This window comes from Protopterus annectens, chromosome 2.part1 (assembly GCF_019279795.1).
Source record: "Protopterus annectens isolate FY-2018-M chromosome 2.part1, PAN1.0, whole genome shotgun sequence".
NCBI lineage: Eukaryota > Metazoa > Chordata > Ceratodontiformes > Protopteridae > Protopterus > Protopterus annectens.
Genome location: NC_056729.1, coordinates 345734106 through 345755625, shown reverse-complemented (window position 1 = coordinate 345755625; position 21520 = coordinate 345734106). Strand labels below are relative to the sequence as shown.

Sequence of the window (21520 nt, the reverse complement as noted above, 5' to 3'; positions counted from 1 at the left end):
TTCATACTTAGGAAGAAAACAGGGAGGTTAATGGATTGATTGATGTTTGCTTCAGAAGCGATTTTAGGAAGGAAGGACGGGTTGGTCCTGAGGAGACACGGTCCGGATAAAACCAAGTAAGGAGGTTTAGCTGATAAAGCTTGAAGTTCAGAAACTCTCTTGGCTGATGTAATGGCTACCAAAAGGCTGTCTTGTAAGACAAGAATTTGAGGTCCACTGTAGCCGCTGGCTCGAAGGGGAGCGGTCAAGGCCTGTAGGACCAAAGAAAGGTCCCAAGGAGGAACTGCTTGCTTTATAGGGGCCTGAGAAGGAAAGTACCCTTAAGAAAAGTTTTGCACAATTTGGCTGACATAAGAGGATTAGACTCTTGACCAATGTGATAGTGAGAAATTGCCGCCAGTTGAACTTTGACTGTGGAACTGCTGGCACCATCATTAAAGAGAGGTTAGAAAATCAAGCACTACGGGAGAGGAACCGTGAAGGGATCTAGGCCTTGCCGCTCCGCCCACACAGAGAACGTTTCCATTTGCTTCGTAAACCTTTCTAGTGGATGGTTTATGAGCCGCCACCAAAATAGCCTTTACCGTGAAGAAATACCGAGTCCTTATCAAGAGTGGAACTGGAGCAGCCGTCAGCTTCAGGCTGTCCAGGTTCGGAGGAGGAATGCAGGATGGATGGGATATCAGATCCGAATAGGATCTAGAATCCAAGGAGGATTCACCGAGTGAGACCTTAGGAAGGGGAACCAGATCTGTCGAGGCCAGAACGGAGCAATGAGAATCATTCTGCAACCCACCCGAGAGGCTTTCTGAAGAACTTGCAGCATCAGAGGCAAGGGTGGATAGGCATACAGAAGACCGGGTGGCCAAGCATGCACCAGAGCGTCTCTTGGGGTACCTCCGAGGAGGTATCAGAGCCAAAACTGTCGCACTTGGTGTTTGAGGGAGAGGCAAAAGATCGCATGAAGGGTTCCCCACCCGTGCGAATATGCTCCGCTACTTGACAATTGAGAGACCACTCGTGGGTCAGAATGGTGCGACTGAGCTTGTCCGCTAGGATGTTGGACCGACCGGAATGTGCGTTGCTATGAGAAAGCGATTGGTGGAGATTGCCCATTCCCAAACTCTCATGGCCTCGACAAAGAGGGTAAGACCTTGTTCCCCTTGCTTGTTGATGTACCAGACAACAGACATATTGTCCGATTGAATCGCAATTGTCCCCAAGGGAAGAAAGTCCTGAAGTGCTAGCAACGCTAAGAGCACTGCTCTCATCTCTAGAACATTGATATGCAGTAAGGTCTCTGAATCGCTCCACGTGCCTTGGACTGTCCGCCCAAAAGTGCCCCCACCCGAGGCGGGAGGCGTCCGTGGTCACCGTGGCGAGGGGAGAAGAAATGGGCGCTCGTGGAGATCCGGGAGTGGAGCCACCACAAGAGGGACCGCTTGCAAGCCTTGCTGATCGCTATGGGATGATGCATGGGGAGAGCAAGGTATGACCACTGTACTAAGAGCGCCCACTGTAGAATGCGATATTGAGCCTGGCAAGAGGAAGAAGTGCTATCGACGGCCATGGACCCTAGAGCCCTCAGGACCAACTCCGCTGGAACAGAACATGAATGGAGAATGGACCTGGAGCTGCAGATTTAGAACTCTGTCCGCAGTGAGGAAGGCTCCCCTATGAAATCTAAGAGCTGAGTGGGTGGCAGGTTGGACTTGTTTGTATTTATTGTGATGCCCAGAAATGGAGCAAGATGGAGAAAGGGAGAAGTAGATGCCTTGTTGGGGCTGAGGAGCCAGTCGTCCAGGTAGGAAAGACCTGCACCCCTGAAGCCTCAGGTGGGCCGCTACCACTGCTAGTACTTTGGTAAACACCCTGGGGGCTGTGGTGAGACCAAAGGGAAGGACCCGAACTGGTAGTGACTGGCTCCCAGCCGAAGCGGAGAAACCTCCTGGGCGTCTGTCCATTAGGATGTGGTAGTTGAGATCTATCGAGCACATCCAGTGGCCTTCTCCCAGAAGGGGAGAATAGATTGTAGAGTGACCATTCGAATTTTTCTTTGGGGACTGCCAGATTCAGGAGAGAGGTCTAGGATTGGTCTTAGTTCCCCGTCTTTTGGCACTAAAAGAACCTGGAGTAGAACCCTGATCCGATCTGGTCTGGGGAACGGGCTGGATGGCTCTTTTCTCTAGCAGATGGCCAATTTCCCTCCCTTGACCGGGTGGTACGTCTGGGAGGGACTTCATCTTTGGAAGGTGAAGGAAAGGAATGCGATATCCCTGGATATGATTTGGAGAACCCAGCGGTCCGATGTTATGGACTCCCATGCCGCTAGGTGCCCAACGCCCCGACTGCCTCCAGAGTAGAGCAGTCGGGCAACCTCAGGGTGCCAAGCTTGGGCGTTCAGAGAAAGGTTCCTGGACCCGGTTTCTGGGAGCCCCTCTGCCTCTAGGGCGGCGTCCTCCCTGTCCTCCTCTGCCACGGAAGGACTGGTTGTCCGAGCAGGCTGGGACTGCTGCGACTTCCGAACCACATCTTCTTCTGACCCTTTTGGTTCCTAGAATAGGGCCTCTGGGGTGCAGAGAAGCGGGCTTCACGCAGACAGCTCGCTCTGGGTCAACGCCTCGCGAGCGGTCTTGCCAAACAGAGCAGAACCATCAAAGGGCGTAAGCAAGGGCCTTGAAGGGCTCGGCGGAGCCAGGCCTGACGCCTAGTGACCAGTCCTGTCCCAGCTCGCATGGGAGAGTAGCTTGTGACTGACCTAAGAGTGGCCATTTTGGTGGAGTGCAGAGCTCTGTCCTCCTCCGAAATGGACTGGGATGCAGCGTACTCCTTAAGGTCTCGCTGCATCCCAAATAGTTCAGCCCTTACCGAAATGGTGGCCGAACTGTATATCCGTTTCCCCCCGCGGTCCATCATCCGAGAGTCCTTGCTCGGTGGGTGGTCTGAGGGACTCTCCTGAGCCAGTTCCCTCTTTGTGGGCCGCCATCAACATGGCATCTACAGGAGGCCCCTTACTCCAATGGGTCCTGTCAGAAGGGCTAAGGATTTTATCAGGTCTTTTGGGAATTGGCTCCACGGTGTCCGGTTCCTTCCACGCCCTGGTGGTAATAAGGTCCACCAGGGGTCGGCAGGGGGACACCCAAGAGGTAGACGGGCCCGCTTAATGCCTCCAAGAACACGGACTCGCCCGAGGAAGACTTGGGGCAGACCACCCCTGATACGAGATTTCCATGATGTCTCCGGAGACATCCTCTGACCGGGGAGCCTTCCCTTCCTCCAAGTCCGTGTCTTCAGTGAGAGACTCAGGGAGTCAATGTGCCTCCTTTGGCCAGGAGCCTCCTCTGGGGCTGTCAGAGGAGTCCTTCCATGGGAGCAACTTGGGGCACAGAAACGGGCTGTCCCAGGGGCCGGATGGTGGAAGCCTGGCCCAGTGCAGAGGGAGCGGACGGAGCAAGTGCCGGGGTCCGAGACCCTCAACAGAGCCCTCTCCACTACATCACCAAAGGATCCGGCTCTCCCTCGGATCCGAAGAGTGGATCGAGCCGCGCCGAGCACTCGGATCCCACTGATCCCCGGATCCGGCTCGGATCCAGGCTCCGAGATCGGGTCCGACGACTGGAGGGCATGGTCGGATCCGGCACAGGCTGCTCGGCTCCAGTTGCTCGAACCCGGTCGGAGAAGGAGCAATAGGCTTGAAAAGGGTGTTGAGCTCCCCATCTGCATCTGGGCCTGGATGAACCTTCATCATCCGGTCCAGATCAGCATCGAAGGCTATGGGTAGATCTCGATGAGGCTACCGAGGTAGGCCTGGAATGCCTCCTCGATAGCCTCGCCTCCTCAGGACCCGTGAGAAGCACACAGGTGACCATGCATCCCTCTCCTGTCCTGAAGCGGGAGTTTGAGTCCCAGGAGCAGGAGGGGTGCTGGGAACAGCTGCAGCCGCAGGAGTCCTCCGAGCGCGGGGGTCGGAGCCGAGTCCCGGTAAAAGACCCGCCAAGACCAGCTTGGACCTCCGCTCCTCAGTGCCCTGGGGTTGAACCCTGCACAAATGGAACAACCAGATGTGAGGTGTTCAACCCCAAGACAACACACCGAGTGTGGCCATCAGCCGTGAGCTTATGGCCACACAGAAAATTGACTTAGGCTGATCAGCCATAGTCGTATTAACCAAAAGTTACAGAAGTAACTTAAAACAATAAAACAATAAAGAAGCACACAGGCCTCACACACACTCTGGAGGGATAAAATATACTACTGAAAATTAAATTAAACTAAAACAGTCAATAAAATAGGAAACCTACAACTTTCACACAAAAAAGTTTAAAGAAAGCAAAAATATTCTATTCTTGTACAAGAAAAAATCCACTTAGCTGAGAGCTATGAGAACCACATCCAGTTACCAGCGCGGCAAACAAGATCTGAGGTCATGAGGGTAGAGCAGGGCATTATGGGTGAGGGGAGGAGCTGAGAGCTTGGATCCATAGCTGGAAACTATGCCGGTTCGGATCCGATATCGGATCCATAACCCACAGGTTGCAGACAAATGAATATCCTACTTCAGATATACAGTTTTGTACCTACCATAAATGTAGATGTCCGATAGGTATGCATCTGCAGTCATAACATATGGCTTGTCCTGCCTCAGGCAGCCCTTCGGTCGGCCGGATTCCAAAGTCTGGGTCTGGCCTCGGCTGATGTCGCACTTCACCCGACGTCATAGCTCCTGGGGTATAAAGGCATCAGCCGACGCCATTTTCCTCAGTGTTTCTTGCCCCAGATGCCAGGTGCCCTCTAGGAAGGCTAAATTTGGATAAAGTAGAAAATTCCAAACAGTAGAAATCAAAAAGTATATATACATATATACATACAAACAAATACACCATAATAGATTCCCCCAGTTAGCTAAGAGAGGGGTAAGTATCCTAGGAATACCACAGAGGGGAAGGAGGGTGGGTAATCCTGACTGCAGATGCATACCTATCAGACATCTACATTTATGGTAGGTACAAAACTGTACTATGTCCTTCAAGGATGCATCTGCAGTCATAACATATGGGTAGAATACCATAGCCAAACTGGGGGAGGGGGCACTAAGATAATGATGGTGTAGTTAAGATCCCTTGTAAAACTGCAGTTGCAAAACCTGCTCGGGATCTGGAATATAAAGGAAGATTGTAATGCTTGGCAAATGTATGCACGGAGCTCCAAGTAGCAGCTTCTAAAATGTCTTTGGTAGCCACTCCTCGTAGGAAAGCTGTAGTGGTGGCTGTAGCTCTTGTGGAGTGAGGCCTGATATTTTCAGGAGTTGTCTTTCCATGAAGAGAGTAACAGAATCAAATGCAATTTCCTATCCATTTTGAAACTGTCTGTTTGGAAATTGCTTTTCCTTGCACTCCTGTTGCATATGCTACCAGAAGCTGGTCAGTTTTTCTGTTGGTCTTAGTTCTGTCCAGATAGTAGCGCAGTTGTCTGAACATCCAAGGTGTGCAGTAGTTTTTCCCCCCTGTTCTGTGGGTTAGGGAAGAACGTAGGTAAATGAATAACTTGGTTCAAGGATACTCTGGATACCACCTTTGGCATGAAAGTAGGGTTGGTTCTCAGAGACACTCTATCCTGGTGAAAGATGAGGAAAGGCTGCACTGCCATTAAGGCCTGTAACTCGGATACCCTTCTTGCTGAAGTGATTGCTAGGAGGAAGGCAGTTTTCCAAGATAAGAACTAAGTCTGCTGATGCTGCTGGTTCAAAAGGAGGAAGTGTTAATTTTTCCAGCACAAAATTGAGATCCCATGCAGGTAGAGGTGGTTTCCTTGGAGGTTTTACATTTTTGATCCCTCTTAGAAATTGTCTGAGGAGAGGTTGAGAGAAGATAGGAGGATCCATGTTGTACTCTGCTGAAACTGCTGAAGCATGAATCTTAATGGAAGAATAGGACAGGCCATTGTGGAACAGTTCTGCTAAGTATTCTAGGATGTGTGCTAGGTTTGCCAGTGTGACATCTGTTCCCTTTGATGCACTCCAAATGAGGAATCTCTTCCATTTGGCTGAGTATATTTTCCTTGTGGAGGGTCTGCGAGCCTCCAGGATAATGTCCTTGACCCTCTGAGATAAAACAGGTTGGTTTTGCTTTATGCAATTTTCCAGGCAGTTAGCTGCAGTGTTTTCAAGTTTGGATGCAGGGTCTTGTAGTTGTTCTGTGTTAGAAGTAAAGGCCATTAAGGTAGAGGCCATGAGTTCGTCCGAGACATGCTTCTCAGTAGTGGGTACCAATGTTGCCTTGGCCAGTCTGGAGCTATCAGAATTACCTTCGGCTGTTCCTCCCTGATCTTCAGTAGAACTTTGTACATCAATGGGAGAGGTGGAAAGGCATAAACTGTCAGGGCCTTCCAGCTGAAAGAAAGGGAGTCCACCCTCCAGGCTTGTGGGTGGTATTCTCTTGAGCAGAATTTCTTCAGTTGGTGGTTGAGTGGGGAGGCGAACAGGTCTCTCTGGCATTCCCCATGTCTTTGTTAAGGTTTTGAAGATGTCCGGATGCAGCATCCATTCGTGAGCATCCGTGGTAGTTCTGCTTAATCTGTCTGCTAGTGAATTTTCTTTTCCTGGTACGAATCTGGCCTGCAGTTGAATGTTGAGATTCAGGCCTAGGTTCCACAGATCCATTGCCATCCGGCATAGAGGGTAGGAATGCGTGCCTCCCTGTTTGTTGATGTACCACATGACTGTGGTAGTGTCCGTCCTTATCAGCAGGTGTCCTTGCTGGAGGAATGATTTGACTGCCTCGATTGCATGCTTCACTGCCAGCATCTCCTTTAGATTTATGTGCAGATTCAGCTGGTCTTGGGACCATAGGCCTTGGATACACTTGTCTTCCATGTGTGCCCCCCAGCCTAGGTCCGAGGCGTCCGTGGTGATGGTCTGCCTTGGTTGTGGTTTGTGGAAAGGCAACCCTCTGTTGGTCTGGCAGGCCTGAGCCCACCACAGGAATTCTTGTTTCAGGCATGGAATGATTGGTATCATGGTTTCTAGACTGTGTCTGTGTTGAGACCATACATTCGTTAGGTACCATTGTAATTTTCTCATATGCAGTCTGGCATGTGGGATCAAGATTATGCAGGATGCCATGTAACCCAGGGCCTGCAGGACTTTCCTTGCAGTAAGCTGAGTTTGTGTTGTCAATGCCATGAAGTAAACTGGAAGTTGCTTTTGTTTTTCTTTTGTGAGAAAAGCCATCTGAGTTGTGTCCAGTTCTGCATCCAAAAATGTTATCCTTTGGGATGGCACTAGTCTTGACTTCTGTATGTTGACTGTGTATCCCAAGGCTTGCAGTAGTTGTATGACATAGTTCAAATCCTTTATTATTTTTGTCTTGTTGTCCGCTTGTATTAGGCAGTCGTCCAGGTATGGATAGATTTGAATTCCCTGAAGCCTGCAATGTGCAATTACTGATGCCAGGCATTTCGTGAATACTCTGGGCGCAGTAGATAAGCCAAAGGGTAATGCTGAGAATAGATAATGCTCTGATCCTGTAAGAAATCTGAGGTGTCTTCTGCAATCTGGTCGTATGGGGACGTGCAGGTATGCCTCCTTGAGATCTAGAGTCACCAGCCAAGACTCCTTGCCCAACATGGGAAGAAGTTGCTGTAGGGTCAGCATCTTGAATTTTGGTACTATGAGATATGTGTTCAGTGCGGACAAGTCGAGAATAGGCCTCCATTGAGTTTCTTTTCTTGGTACAAGGAATAGTCTGGAGTAAAATCCTTGGCCTTGTTCCATAGATGGTACCTTTTCTATTGCTCTCATCCTTAGTAAGTTGATGACTTGTTTTAGAGCCTCTGACTTCTGACTTGATGGAAGGTTTGGCATTCCTCTCTCTTTTGGTAAAGTGTGGAAATGAAACCTGCAGCCTTTGTCTATTGTTTGCAAAGTCCATTTGTCTCCTGTAATGCAATGCCAGTTTTTGGAAAATAAAGCTAACTTTCCGCCCAAGGGTGCTTCCAGTTGTTCCCTGGTAGGCGGAATCAGAGCCAAGTCATTGTGTCTGTCCTGTGGAAGTGGTTGCAGTCGTAGCTGTGGCGGCACTCCTCTGGTTGTCAGGTTGCCACTGACGGCCCCTGTAGGCACCCCTTGATTGACCTCTGCCTCTTGGGCGCCTATTTCTGCCTCTCTGTGCTCTGGAGGCGTCTGGAAAGGACCAATTCTTTGAAGGCCAATTTCTGCTGAACCTCGAGGTTGGACCTGCAGTGACTGTTTGCACAGATTTTGCTTTTTCTTCCACTTTCTTTAGAACCTCCTGTGCAGGGGAGCCAAATAAACTTTGTTTCTCCATAGGGGCATCTAGGAGTTTAGACTTAACATGGTCTGGCAAGGATTGCTCTTTTAGCCAGGCATGCCTTTGAATCACTGCTCCAGTCATAGCTGATCTAAATGAAGCCTCCAGTGCATCATAGCCACATTTTAAAAAATGATTACTGACCTGCTGTGAGTTGTGTACCAAATCCTGAAGGGACTTACGGTCTAAAGGTTCAGGAGAGGAAAGCTTTTTATTCAGCTGATCTAACATCGGCTGAGGCAAGAAAGAGTCCTCAATGGGGTACTTAGCTTTTTTAGAAGTCTTCGGTAGCTGAAATCTCTGGATCTGATCGACCGGCACTTGCGAACAGCTTCTGCTTCAGGCACCACGCAGCAAGAAAGACTGAGGAAAATGGCGTCGGCTGATGCCATTATACCCCAGGAGCTATGACGTCGGGTGAAGTGCGACATCAGCCGAGGCCAGACCCAGACTTTGGAAGGGCTGCCTGAGGCAGGACAACCCATATGTTATGACTGCAGATGCATCCTTGAAGGACATCCCTGTAATACCAGTAAGGTTTTCTGGGAGCAGGAGGCAAAGAATCAGGGGACAAACTAGATTCTGAAAAGGCATCAACAATGTCTAGTACAGGAGGTACAGCTAAACGCCTATGCTGAGACAGGAGTAAGAAATCCCTAAGCCTCTTTTTTGAATCAGAACAATCCTGGCTTTCCCAGTGGAAATGCTCCCTTAGAGTATGTAAGGTCTCGGCAAAAGAAAAATCCTCTGGAGGGGAAGCAGAGGGAAGAGAGTCCTCTGCATCAGAATCTTCATAAGCAGACGAAGGTAAATCCAGATCAGAAGAATCAGAAAAATCAATATCCTGTTCAGAAGATTCATAAACAACTTCAGTCCTAGGTCTCTTAGGAGGAGGTTGGCTTTATTAGAGTTATTAGATCTTAAGCCATTCTTATAATTTGTTTTTTTAGGCATAGAGACTTGAGCATGCGTCCTGGTCGTCAATTTCTTAGGCATGGTTCGAGATTTTGGCCTAAATGAAGAAGGAGGCGTCAGCTTAATATGGAAGTCCACAGGCCTGAATACATCCTCAGAAGCCGGTGCCTGCACAGCGGCTCCGGTCCCATCCAAGGTAGACATCTGCAGGTTCCACAGTTGAAGCATCTCGTGGCATACCGGACTCCAAATGGGTCTCAGTAGAGGCCTGCGAGTCAGAAGTAGCAGGTATCAGGGGCTGCAAAAGCACCTCACTGAGGGCGACTGGCTTAGAAGTGTCGCCAGCAGCTTTGGACCTTGGCGGCCTGTCTCTGTCTTTATCTTTTGAATCCCGGAAGTCGGATGGCTAACTGACATTTCTGGATAATTAAACCGAGAACCGAAACATTTAGAAATAGACCAACGACTGATAGTGCGCTGATTAAATAAAGCACAAAACAGCTGATTAAATAAAGCACAAAACTGACAGCAAGGTAGTGGTCAGGGCTTAGGCAAGGAATACAGTACGAATGAAAATCTTTGTGAGGTATTTGCTTTCCACAAGTAATGCAATTAACTTTATTTACATTGGAAAAAGCAAGAAAAAGTTTCAACGGGTACTTAGCTTTGGTTTAAGACTTTGGTTCTGAAACAATTTCAGGAGTCAGCTGACCGCACTTGCGCAAGAAAGACTGATGTAATGGCGGCTGCATGTTTTATAGATCTGTGGAAGAAGGAAAGTACAGTTTTGTACCTACCATAAATGTAGATGTCCGATAGGTATGCATCTGCAGTCATCACATATGGGTTGTCCTGCCTCAGGCAGCCCTTCGGTCGGCCGGATTCCAAAGTCTGGGTCCGGCGCCGGCTGATGTCACCCATTCCCCGGCGTAGAGCCTGGGGTATAAAGGCCGGCAGACGCCATCTTCCTCAGTGTTTCTTGCCCCAGATGCCAGGTGCCCTCTAAGGAAGGCTAAATTTGGATAAATGCAAAAATTCCAAACATGCACAGTAATATACATACAAACAAATACACCATAATAGATTCCCCAGTTAGCTATAAGAGGGTAAGTATCCTAGGAATACCACAGAGGGAAGGAGGGAGGTAACCTGACTGCAGATGCATACCTATCAGACATCTACATTTATGGTAGGTACATAACTGTACTATGTCCTTCAAGGATGCATCTGCAGTCATAACATATGGGTAGAATACCATAGCCAAACTGGGGGTGGAGGCACTAAGATAATGATGGTGTAGTTAAGATCCCTATAAAACTGCAGTTGCAAAACCTGCTCGGGATCTGGAATATAAAGGAAGATTGTAATGCTTGGCAAATGCATGCACGGAGCTCCAAGTAGCAGCTTCTAAAATGAATTCGGTCGCCACCCCTCTTAGGAAAGCTGTAGTGGTGGCAGTAGCTCCTGTGGAGTGAGGCCTGATATTTTCAGGAGTTGTCTTTCCATGAAAGAGTAACAGAATCAAATGCAATTTCCTATCCATTTTGAAATTGTCTGTTTGGAAATTGCTTTTCCTTGCACTCCTGTTGCATATGCTAGCAGAAGCTGGGCATTTTTTCTGTTGGTCTTAGTTCTGTCCAGATAGTAGCGCAGTTGACTGAGTACACCTAAGGTGTGCAGTAGTTTCTCCCCTGTTCTGTGGATTTGGGAAGAAGGTAGGTAAATGAATAACTTGGTTCAAGGATACTCTGGATACCACCTTTGGCATGAAAGTAGGGTTGGTTCTCAATGAGACACTCTATCCTGGTGAAAGATGAGAAATGGCTGCACTGCCATGAGGGCCTGTAACTCGGATACCCTTCTTGCTGAAGTGATTGCTAGGAGGAAGGCAGTTTTCCAAGATAAGAACTAAGTCTGCTGATGCTGCTGGTTCAAAAGGAGGAAGTGTTAGTTTTTCCAGCACAAAATTGAGATCCCATGCAGGTAGAGGTGGTTTCCTTGGAGGTTTTACATTTTGATCCTCTTAGAAATTGTCTGAGGAGAGGTTGAGAGAAGATAGGAGGATCCATGTTGTACTCTGCTGAAATTGCTGAAGCATGAATCTTAATGGAAGAATAGGACAGGCCATTGTGGAACAGTTCTGCTAAGTATTCTAGGATGTGTGCTAGGTTTGCCAGTGTGACATCTGTTCCCTTTGATGCACTCCAAATGAGGAATCTCTTCCATTTGGCTGAGTATGTTTTCCTTGTGGAGGGTCTGAGCCTCCAGGATAATGTCCTTGACCCTCTGAGATAAAACAGGTTGGTTTTGCTTTATGCAATTTTCCAGGCAGTTAGCTGCAAGGTTTTCAAGTTTGGATGCAGGGTCTTGTAGTTGTTCTGTGTTAGAAGAAGTGGCCATTAAGGTAGAGGCCATGAGTTTTGTCGAGACATGCTTCTCAGTAGTGGGTACCAATGTTGCCTTGGCCAGTCTGGAGCTATCAGAATTACCTTGGCTGTTCTGTCCTGATCTTCAGTAGAACTTGGTACATCAATGGGAGAGGTGGAAAGGCATAAACTGTCAGGGCCTTCCAGCTGAAAGAGGGAGTCCACCCTCCAGGCTTGTGGGTGGTATTCCTTGAGCAGAATTTCTTCAGTTGGTGGTTGAGTGGGGAGGCAACAGGTCTCTCTGGCATTCCCCATGTCTTTGTTAAGGTTTTGAAGATGTCCGGATGCAGCATCCATTCGTGAGCATCCGTGGTAGTTCTGCTTAATCTGTCTGCTAGTGAATTTTCTTTTCCTGGCACAATCTGGCCAGCAGTTGGATGTTGAGATTCAGGCCTAGGTTCCATAGATCCATTGCCATCCGGCATAGAGGGTAGGAATGCGTGCCTCCCTGTTTGTTGATGTACCACATGACTGTGGTAGTGTCCGTCCTTATCAGCAGGTGTCCTTGCTTGAGGAATGATTTGAATGCCTCGATTGCATGCTTCACTGCCAGCATCTCCTTTAGATTTATGTGCAGATTCAGCTGGTCTTGGGACCATAGGCCTTGGATACACTTGTCTTCCATGTGTGCCCCCAGCCTAGGTCTGAGGCCAGTGGTGATGGTCTGCCTTGGTTGTGGTTTGTGGAAAGGCAACCCTCTGTTGGTCTGGCAGGCCTGAGCCCACCACAGGAATTCTTGTTTCAGGCATGGAATGATTGGTATCATGGTTTCTAGACTGTGTCTGTGTTGAGACCATACATTCGTTAGGTACCATTGTAATTTTCTCATATGCAGTCTGGCATGTGGGATCAAGATTATGCAGGATGCCATGTAACCCAGGGCCTGCAGGACTTTCCTTGCAGTAAGCTGAGTTTGTGTTGTCAATGCCATGAAGTAAACTGGAAGTTGCTTTTGTTTTTCTTTTGTGAGAAAAGCCATCTGAGTTGTGTCCAGTTCTGCATCCAAAAATGTTATCCTTTGGGATGGCACTAGTCTTGACTTCTGTATGTTGACTGTGTATCCCAAGGCTTGCAGTAGTTGTATGACATAGTTCAAATCCTTTATTATTTTTGTCTTGTTGTCCGCTTGTATTAGGCAGTCGTCCAGGTATGGATAGATTTGAATTCCCTGAAGCCTGCAATGTGCAATTACTGATGCCAGGCATTTCGTGAATACTCTGGGCGCAGTAGATAAGCCAAAGGGTAATGCTGAGAATTGATAATTTATTTATTTATTTATTTAACATTTGTTGACCGGGAATGTCCACCAGGGCACACAGAGCTATTTTTCAAAGCCCGGAGGCCCGGGAGAAATGCTGCATCTTTGGAATGTTGAATGTGGGAGAAACCCGGAGGAAACCCACGAACACCAGAACAACACAGGACATAACACAGACAGCAACACAGAACAGCCCAGCCAGAACTCGAAAACGAGAACCTAACGCTGCACACAACTAACACCTACAGAGATAATGCTCTGATCCTGTAAGAAATCTGAGGTGTCTTCTGCAATCTGGTCGTATGGGGACGTGCAGGTATGCCTCCTTGAGATCTAGAGTCACCAGCCAAGACTCCTTGCCCAACATGGGAAGAAGTTGCTGTAGGGTCAGCATCTTGAATTTTGGTACTATGAGATATGTGTTCAGTGCGGACAAGTCGAGAATAGGCCTCCATTGAGTTTCTTTTCTTGGTACAAGGAATAGTCTGGAGTAAAATCCTTGGCCTTGTTCCATAGATGGTACCTTTTCTATTGCTCTCATCCTTAGTAAGTTGATGACTTGTTTTAGAGCCTCTGACTTCTGACTTGATGGAAGGTTTGGCATTCCTCTCTCTTTTGGTAAAGTGTGGAAATGAAACCTGCAGCCTTTGTCTATTGTTTGCAAAGTCCATTTGTCTCCTGTAATGCAATGCCAGTTTTGGAAAATAAAGCTAACTTTCCGCCAAAGGTGCTTCCAGTTGTTCCCTGGTAGGCGGAATCAGAGCCAAGTCATTGTGTCTGTCCTGTGGAAGTGGTTGCAGTCGTAGCTGTGGCGGCACTCCTCTGGTTGTCAGGTTGCCACTGACGCCCCTGTAGGCACCTCTTGATTGACCTCTGCCTCTTGGCGCCTATTTCTGCCTCTCTGTGCTCTGGAGGTGTCTGGAAAGGACCAATTCTTTGAAGGCCAATTTCTGCTGAACCTCGGAGGTTGGACCTGCAGAAAATCCTTGACTGTTTGCACAGATTTTGCTTTTTCTTCCACTTTCTTTAGAACCTCCTGTGCAGGGGAGCCAAATAAACTTTGTTTCTCCATAGGGGCATCTAGGAGTTTAGACTTAACATGGTCTGGCAAGGATTGCTCTTTTAGCCAGGCATGCCTTTGAATCACTGCTCCAGTCATAGCTGATCTAAATGAAGCCTCCAGTGCATCATAGCCACATTTTAAAAAATGATTACTGACCTGCTGTGAGTTGTGTACCAAATCCCGAAGGGACTTACGGTCTAAAGGTTCAGGAGAGGAAAGCTTTTTATTCAGCTGATCTAACATCGGCTGAGGCAAGAAAGAGTCCTCAACGGGGTACTTAGCTTTTTTAGAAGTCTTCGGTAGCTGAAATCTCTGGATCTGATCGACCGGCACTTGCGAACAGCTTCTGCTTCAGGCACCGCGCGGCAAGAAAGACTGAGGAAAATGGCGTCGGCTGATGCCATTATACCCCAGGAGCTATGACGTCGGGTGAAGTGCGACATCAGCCGAGGCCAGACCCAGACTTTGGAATCCGGCCGACCGAAGGGCTGCCTGAGGCAGGACAACCCATATGTTATGACTGCAGATGCATCCTTGAAGGACATCCCTGTAATACCAGTAAGGTTTTCTGGGAGCAGGAGGCAAAGAATCAGGGGACAAACTAGATTCTGAAAAGGCATCATCAACAATGTCTAGTACAGGAGGTACAGCTAAACGCCTATGCTGAGACAGGAGTAAGAAATCCCTAAGCCTCTTTTTTGAATCAGAACAATCCTGGCTTTCCCAGTGGAAATGCTCCCTTAGAGTATGTAAGGTCTCGGCAAAAGAAAAATCCTCTGGAGGGGAAGCAGAGGGAAGAGAGTCCTCTGCATCAGAATCTTCATAAGCAGACGAAGGTAAATCCAGATCAGAAGAATCAGAAAAATCAATATCCTGTTCAGAAGATTCATAAACAACTTCAGTCCTAGGTCTCTTAGGAGGAGGTTGGCTTCCCCTTATTAGAGTTATAAGATCTTAAGCCATTCTTATAATTTGTTTTTTTAGGCATAGAGACTTGAGCATGCGCCTGGTCGTCAATTTCTTAGGCATGGTTCGGGATTTTGGCCTAAATGAAGAAGGAGGCGTCAGCTTAATATGGAAGTCCACAGGCCTGAATACATCCTCAAAAGCCGGTGCCTGCACAGCGGCTCCGGTCCCATCCAAGGTAGACACATCTGCAGGTTCCACAGTTGAAGCATCTCGTGGCATACCGGACTCCAAATGGGTCTCAGTAGAGGCCTGCGAGTCAGAAGTAGCAGGTATCAGGGGCTGCAAAAGCACCTCACTGAGTACCGGCGAACTGGCGACTGGCTTAGAAGTGTCGCCAGCAGCTTTGGACCTTGGCGGCCTGTCTCTGTCTTTATCTTTGCGTTTTTTCGGAATCCCGGAAGTCGGATGGCTAACTGACATTTCTGGATAATTAAACCGAGAACCGAAATATTTAGAAGCGAAAATAGACCAACGACTGATAGTGCGCTGATTAAATAAAGCACAAAACAGTGCGCTGATTAAATAAAGCACAAAACTGACAGCAAGGTACGTCGTGGTCAGGGCTTAGGCAAGGAATACAGTACGAATGAAAATCTTTGTGAGGTATTTGCTTTCCACAAGTAATGCAATTAACTTTTATTGACATTGGAAAAAAGCAAGAAAAAGTTTCCCCAACGGGGTACTTAGCTTTGGTTTAAGACTTTGGTTCTGAAACTCGAAAACGAAAATTTCAGGAGTCAGCTGACCGGCACTTGCTTCGGGCACCGCATGGCAAGAAAGACTGATGTAATGGCGTTGGCTGCATGTTTTATAGATCTGACGACCTGACGTCATGGAAGAAGGAAAGTACAGTTTTGTACCTACCATAAATGTAGATGTCCGATAGGTATGCATCTGCAGTCATCACATATGGGTTGTCCTGCCTCAGGCAGCCCTTCGGTCGGCCGGATTCCAAAGTCTGGGTCCGGCGTCGGCTGATGTCACCCATTCCCCGACGTTAGAGCGCCTGGGGTATAAAAGCGTCGGCAGACGCCATCTTCCTCAGTTTTTCTTGCCCCAGATGCCAGGTGCCCTCTAAGGAAGGCTAAATTTGGAGAAATGCAAAAAATTCCAAACATGCACAGTAATATAAAACAAATACACCATAATAGATAACCCCAGCTAGCTATAAGAGGGAGTATTACCCAAGAAATACCACAGAGGGGAAGGAGGGAGGGTAAACCTGACTGCAGATGCATACCTATCGGACATCTACATTTATGGTAGGTACAAAACTGTACTATGTCCTTCAAGGATGCATCTGCAGTCATCACATATGGGTAGAATACCATAGCCAATCTGGGGGTGGAGGATCTATGTAAAGGATGGTGTAGCTAAAATACCCTATAGGACTGCCGTAGCAAAGCCTGCTCTGGATCTGGAATATAAAGGTAAATTGTAATGCTTGGAAAATGTATGCACGGTGCTCCATGTAGCAGCTTCTAGAATGTCCTTGGTAGCCACCCCTCTTAAGAAGGCTGTGGAGGTGGCTGTGGCTCTGGTGGAATGAGGTCTAATGTTAGCTGGCACAGTTTTTCCATGAAAGGAACAAAAACAAATGCAATTCCCTATCCATTTTGAAATTGTCTGTTTGGAAATTGCTTTTCCTTGTGCACCAGCAGCATATGCTACCAACAGCTGGTCAGTTTTTCTGTAGCTTTTAGTTCTGTCCAAGTAGTAGCGCAACTGTCTGTGTATGTCCAGGGTGTGCAGAAGTTTCTCCCCTTTGTTTTGTGGATTTGGGAAGAAGGTAGGCAGGTGAATAGCTTGGTTTAATGAGACCCTAGATACCACCTTTGGCAAAAATGAAGGATTGGTTCTCAATGAGACTCTGTCCTGATGAAAAAGAAATGGCTGTACTGCCATGAGGGCCTGTAACTCAGATACTCTTCTTGCTGAGGTTATGGCCAGAAGGAAGGCAGTCTTCCAAGACAGGAACTGTAGTTCCGCAGATGCTGCTGGTTCAAAGGGAGTCAGAGTTAGTTTTTCCAACACGAAGTTAAGGTCCCAAGTAGGCACTGGAGGTTTCCTTGGAGGATTGATGTTTTTAATTCCTCTTAGAAACTGTCTTAGGAGAGGATGAGAAAAGACAGGTGGATCAGTATTGTACTCAAATTGCTGAAGCATGAATTTTAATGGAAGAGTAGGACAGACCACTGTGGAGCATTTCCGCCAAGTATTCCAGGATATGTGCAATGTTCATCACTGTCGCATCTAGGCCCTTTGTGGTGCTCCAAGTGTGAAATCTTTTCCATTTTGCTGAATATGCCTTTCTTGTGGAAGGTCGGCGAGCTTCCATGATGATATCCTTCACTCTCTTGGATAGCTTATCCTGAGGAGTCGTCAAGGTATTTTCCAGGCTGTTAGTTGCAAGGTTTTCAGGTTGGAATGCAGAGCTTTGTAATTGTAATGTGTCAGGAGAAGTGGCCATTGAGGAAGAGGCCATGGTTTTGTGCGTGACATGCTCTTTAACAGTGGGTACCAGTGCTGTCTTGGCCAGTCCGGAGCTATCAGGATCACTTTTGGCTGCTCTGTCCTGATCTTCAGTAAGACCTTGGTCATTAATGGGAGAGGTGGAAATGCATACAGTTGGAGTTCTCCAGCTGAAAGAGAGGGTGTCCACTTTCCATGCTTGTGGGTGGTATGTCCTTGAGCAGAATTTCTTCAGCTGATGATTGTGGGGGGAGGCAAAAAAATCTATGTCCGATAGTGTTATCTGTAGGAAGATGTCTGGGTGCAGCATCCATTCGTGTGCATCCATGATATTTCTGCTTAAGCTGTCCGCCAGTATATTGTCTTTTCCTGGCACAAACTGGGATTGCAGCTCTATACTGAGTTTCAAGGAAAGTTCCCATAGAGTCATTGCCAGTCTGCAAAGAGTGTAGGAATGGGTGCCTCCTTGCTTGTTTATGTACCACATAACTGTGGTGTTGTCTGTCCTTATTAGCAGGTGACCTTGATGCAGAAAGAGTTTGAAGGCCTCTATTGCATGTATCACTGCCAGCATTTCCTTTTGGTTTATGTGCATGCGTAGCTCCCTTTGTGACCATAGTCCTTGAATACATCTGCCCTCCATGTGTGCTCCCCAACCATGGTCTGAAGCGTCAGTTGTAATGGTTTGGCTGGCTATTGGTTTGCTGAAGGGCAGACCCCTGTTTGACTGGCATGCTTGAGCCCACCACAGAAATTCCTTTTGGAGGCATGGAATGAGTGGGATCAAAGTTTCTAAGCTGTGACTGTGCTGAGTCCATAAACTCCTTAGGTACCATTGTAGTTTCCTCATATGCAGCCTTGCTTGTGGAATCAGAAGAATGCAAGATGCCATGCAACCCAGGGCCTGCAGAATTTTCCTTGCAGTCAGCTGAGTTTGTCTTGTCAGATTCTTGAAGTAATCCGGTAGTTATCTTTGTTTTTCTTCTGTGAGAAAAGCCATTTGGGTGGTTGTGTCTAGATCTGCACCCAGCAAAGTTATTCTTTGGGATGGAACAAGTCTTGATTTGCGAATGTTGACTGTATATCCCAAGGCCTGCAGTAGGTGGATGGCATAACTCAAGTCCTTTACCAAAGTTTGCTGGCTGTCCGCTTGTATAAGGCAGTCATCCAGATATGGGTATATTTGAATCCCCTGAAGTCTGCAGTGTGCAATTACTGATGCCAGGCATTTCGTGAATACTCTGGGCGCAGTAGATAAGCCAAAGGGCAATGCTGAGAATTGATAATTTACTTATTTATTTATTTAACATTTGTTGACCGGGAATGTCCGACTAGGTTCCACAGAGCCTATTTTCAGCGGAGGCCCGGGGAGAAATGCTCCAGATGCATGTCTTTGGAATGTGGGAGGAAACCGGAGTACCCGGAGGAAACCCACGCGAACACAGGGAGAACATGCAAACTCCACACAGAAGGCACCCCAGCCGAGAATCGAACCGGAGAACCTCTTCCTGTGAGGCAACAACGTTAACCGCTGCACCACTGTGCCACCCACACAGAGAGATAATGCTCTGAACCTGCAAGAAATCTGAGGTGTCTACTGCAACTTTGTCTGATAGGGACATGCAGGTATGCCTCCTTGAGGTCTAGAGTCACCAGCCAAGACCCTTGCCCAGCATGGGAAGGAGTTGCTGTAAAGTCAGCATTTTGAATTTTGGCACAATGAGATAAGTATTCAGTGCGGACAAGTCGAGTATAGGCCTCCATTGATTTTCTTTTCTTGGAACAAGGAATAGTCTGGAATAAAATCCCTGGCCTTGTCCTGAAAGAGGAACCTTTTCTATAGCTTTCATTTGCATTAAGTTGGAGATTTGTTTCAAAGCCTCTGCCCTTTGATTTGGTGGCAGGTCTGGCATGCCTTTTCTTTTGGCAATGTGTGAAAATGGAACCTGTATCCTTTGTCTATTATTTGCAGTGTCCATTTGTCTCTTGTAATACTGTGCCAATTTTCTGAGAATAAAGAAAGCTTTCCGCCCAAAGGTGCTTCTAATTGAGCCCTGGTTGGCGGAGTCAAAGCAAAGTCATTGAGTCTGTCCTTGTGCAGCAGTTGTAGGTCCTGCACTACCTCTCTGGTTGGGAGGCTGCCATTGACGTTCTCTGTAGGAGCCTCTAGCTTGCTCTCTACCTCTGGCACGCCTGTTCTTGCCTCTGAAATCTTTCTGTGTCCGAAAAAGACCAATTCTTGGTAGGCCAATTTCTGCTGAATCTTGGTGGTTGAACTTGTAGAAAATCTTTAACTGTTTGTACAGATTTTGCATTTTCCTCAAATTTCTTTAAGACCTCCTGAGCAGTGGAGCCAAATAACTTTTGCTTCTTCAGTGGAGCATCTAGAAGCTTAGCTTTAACATGGTCTGGCAGAGATTGTTCCTTCAGCCAAGCATGCCTACGTATGACTGCTCCTGTCATAGCTGACCTACATGAAGCTTCCAATGCATCATAACCACACTGCAAAAAATGGTTGCTAACCTGCTGGGAGTTATGTAACAGATCCTGAAGTGATTTGCGATCTAGGGGTTCAGGTGAAGACAGTTTCTTATGCAATTCATCTAACAAATACTCTTGGTACTGTATCATATGAAATTGACAATTTAATGCCCTCATAGAAAGAGTAGCAGAAGTATACACTTTTTTACCCCATCTCTCTAAAGCCCTGGATTCCCTTTCAGAGGGGAGTGGATTTTTTGTAGTGGCAGCTGCAACCCCTTTAGGGCCCTGGGAAATAGTTTCTGGATCAGCAGAGTGGGCCTTGTAAAGAAAATGATGCGAGTCCGGGACCCTGTAGTACCTATCGGGTTTGACAGGGGCTGGAGGAAGAGTGTCAGGGGTTATGCTAGACTCAGAGAACACATCATCAATGACATTCAAAACAGGAGGAATAGCCAAAGGTCTATGCTGAGGTAAATGCAGAAAAGTTCTTAATCTTTTCCTGGAATCAGAGAATTCCTGGCCCTGCCATTTGAAATGCTCTCTCATAGAGAGAAGGGTCTCCCCGAAGGACAGTTCTTCAGGAGGGGAGGCCGAGGGGATAGATTCCTCTGCATCAGAATCCTCGTAGGCCGAAAAAAACTCCTCCTGGTAGTTCGAGAGAGCAGAGCCATCAGAGGCCTCCTCTGAGGAGTGGGGATCAGAGGGCTCAACCCTGGGCCTTTTGTCTAGAGGAGGTTGAGAGCCCCTGTCCGGATGGGGTTGACAGCCCCTAATTAAGGAAATGTCCTCTGCTAAAGATAGAATCTCTGAACTTGTAGTGGGTCCCTCAGGAATAACCCTGGGAGGCATAGCTTTTGTGTGTTTAGCAGCTTTAGCCCTGAATGCCTTTATGGACATGGATGCAGGAGGCCTGGCTGCACCACGTGCTGGTGTAGTTTTGTCTAAAGGAATGGTGTCGGAAGTTTCCAAGACACCAGTTTCAGAAGGAAATTCAAGAACAGACTCAGCAGGGGCCTCCGGGGCAGAGGTTGTCGGTTGAGCGGTTTCGGGGGTCGGAAGTACCAAGGACTCTGTTTCAGCCGAGACAATCGCGGTAGGCCTGGCTGTGGTTTCAGCCGAAACAGAGGCCCGCGTGTGTCGGTCCTTGTCCTTCCGCTTTTTTGTTAAAGGTGAAGTCGGAGTCTCCAATGGCATATTGTACGGAAAACTAGCCCCAAAAAATTCCTCTGCAAACTCCGCCCGATGTCTAAGAGTGCGTCGGTTGAAGGAAGCACAGGCTGAACAGGCCGAGATGTCGTGGTCTAGGCCTAGGCAGGGGAGGCAGTAAGAGTGGAAATCCTTATGAGGTATTTGTTTCCCACAACTTAAGCAATTATTAACTATCTGACATCGGCTGAGGCAAGAAAGAGTCCCCAACGGGGTACTTCGCTTTTGAAGTCTTCGGTAGCTGAATTACAGGAGCTGGCTGACCTGCACTTGCGAACTGCTTCTGCTTCGGGCACCACGCGGCAAGAAAGACTGAGGAAGATGGCGTCGGCTGATGCTTTTATACCCCAGGTGCTCTGACGTCGGGGAAAGGGCGACATCAGCAGACGCCGGACCCAGA

General features: G+C 47.7%; 1 protein-coding gene across 1 annotated transcript in view; it reads right to left on the bottom strand.

Moving 5' to 3' along the window:
- DHX15 (DEAH-box helicase 15) overlaps positions 1-21520 on the bottom strand; it is a 1215680-nt gene that overhangs the window by 751725 nt on the left and 442435 nt on the right. The window contains exon 8 of the mRNA XM_044062183.1: positions 10575-10611. Coding sequence (XP_043918118.1) covers positions 10575-10611 — 37 coding nt within the window. The remainder of the gene's footprint in view (positions 1-10574; positions 10612-21520) is intronic.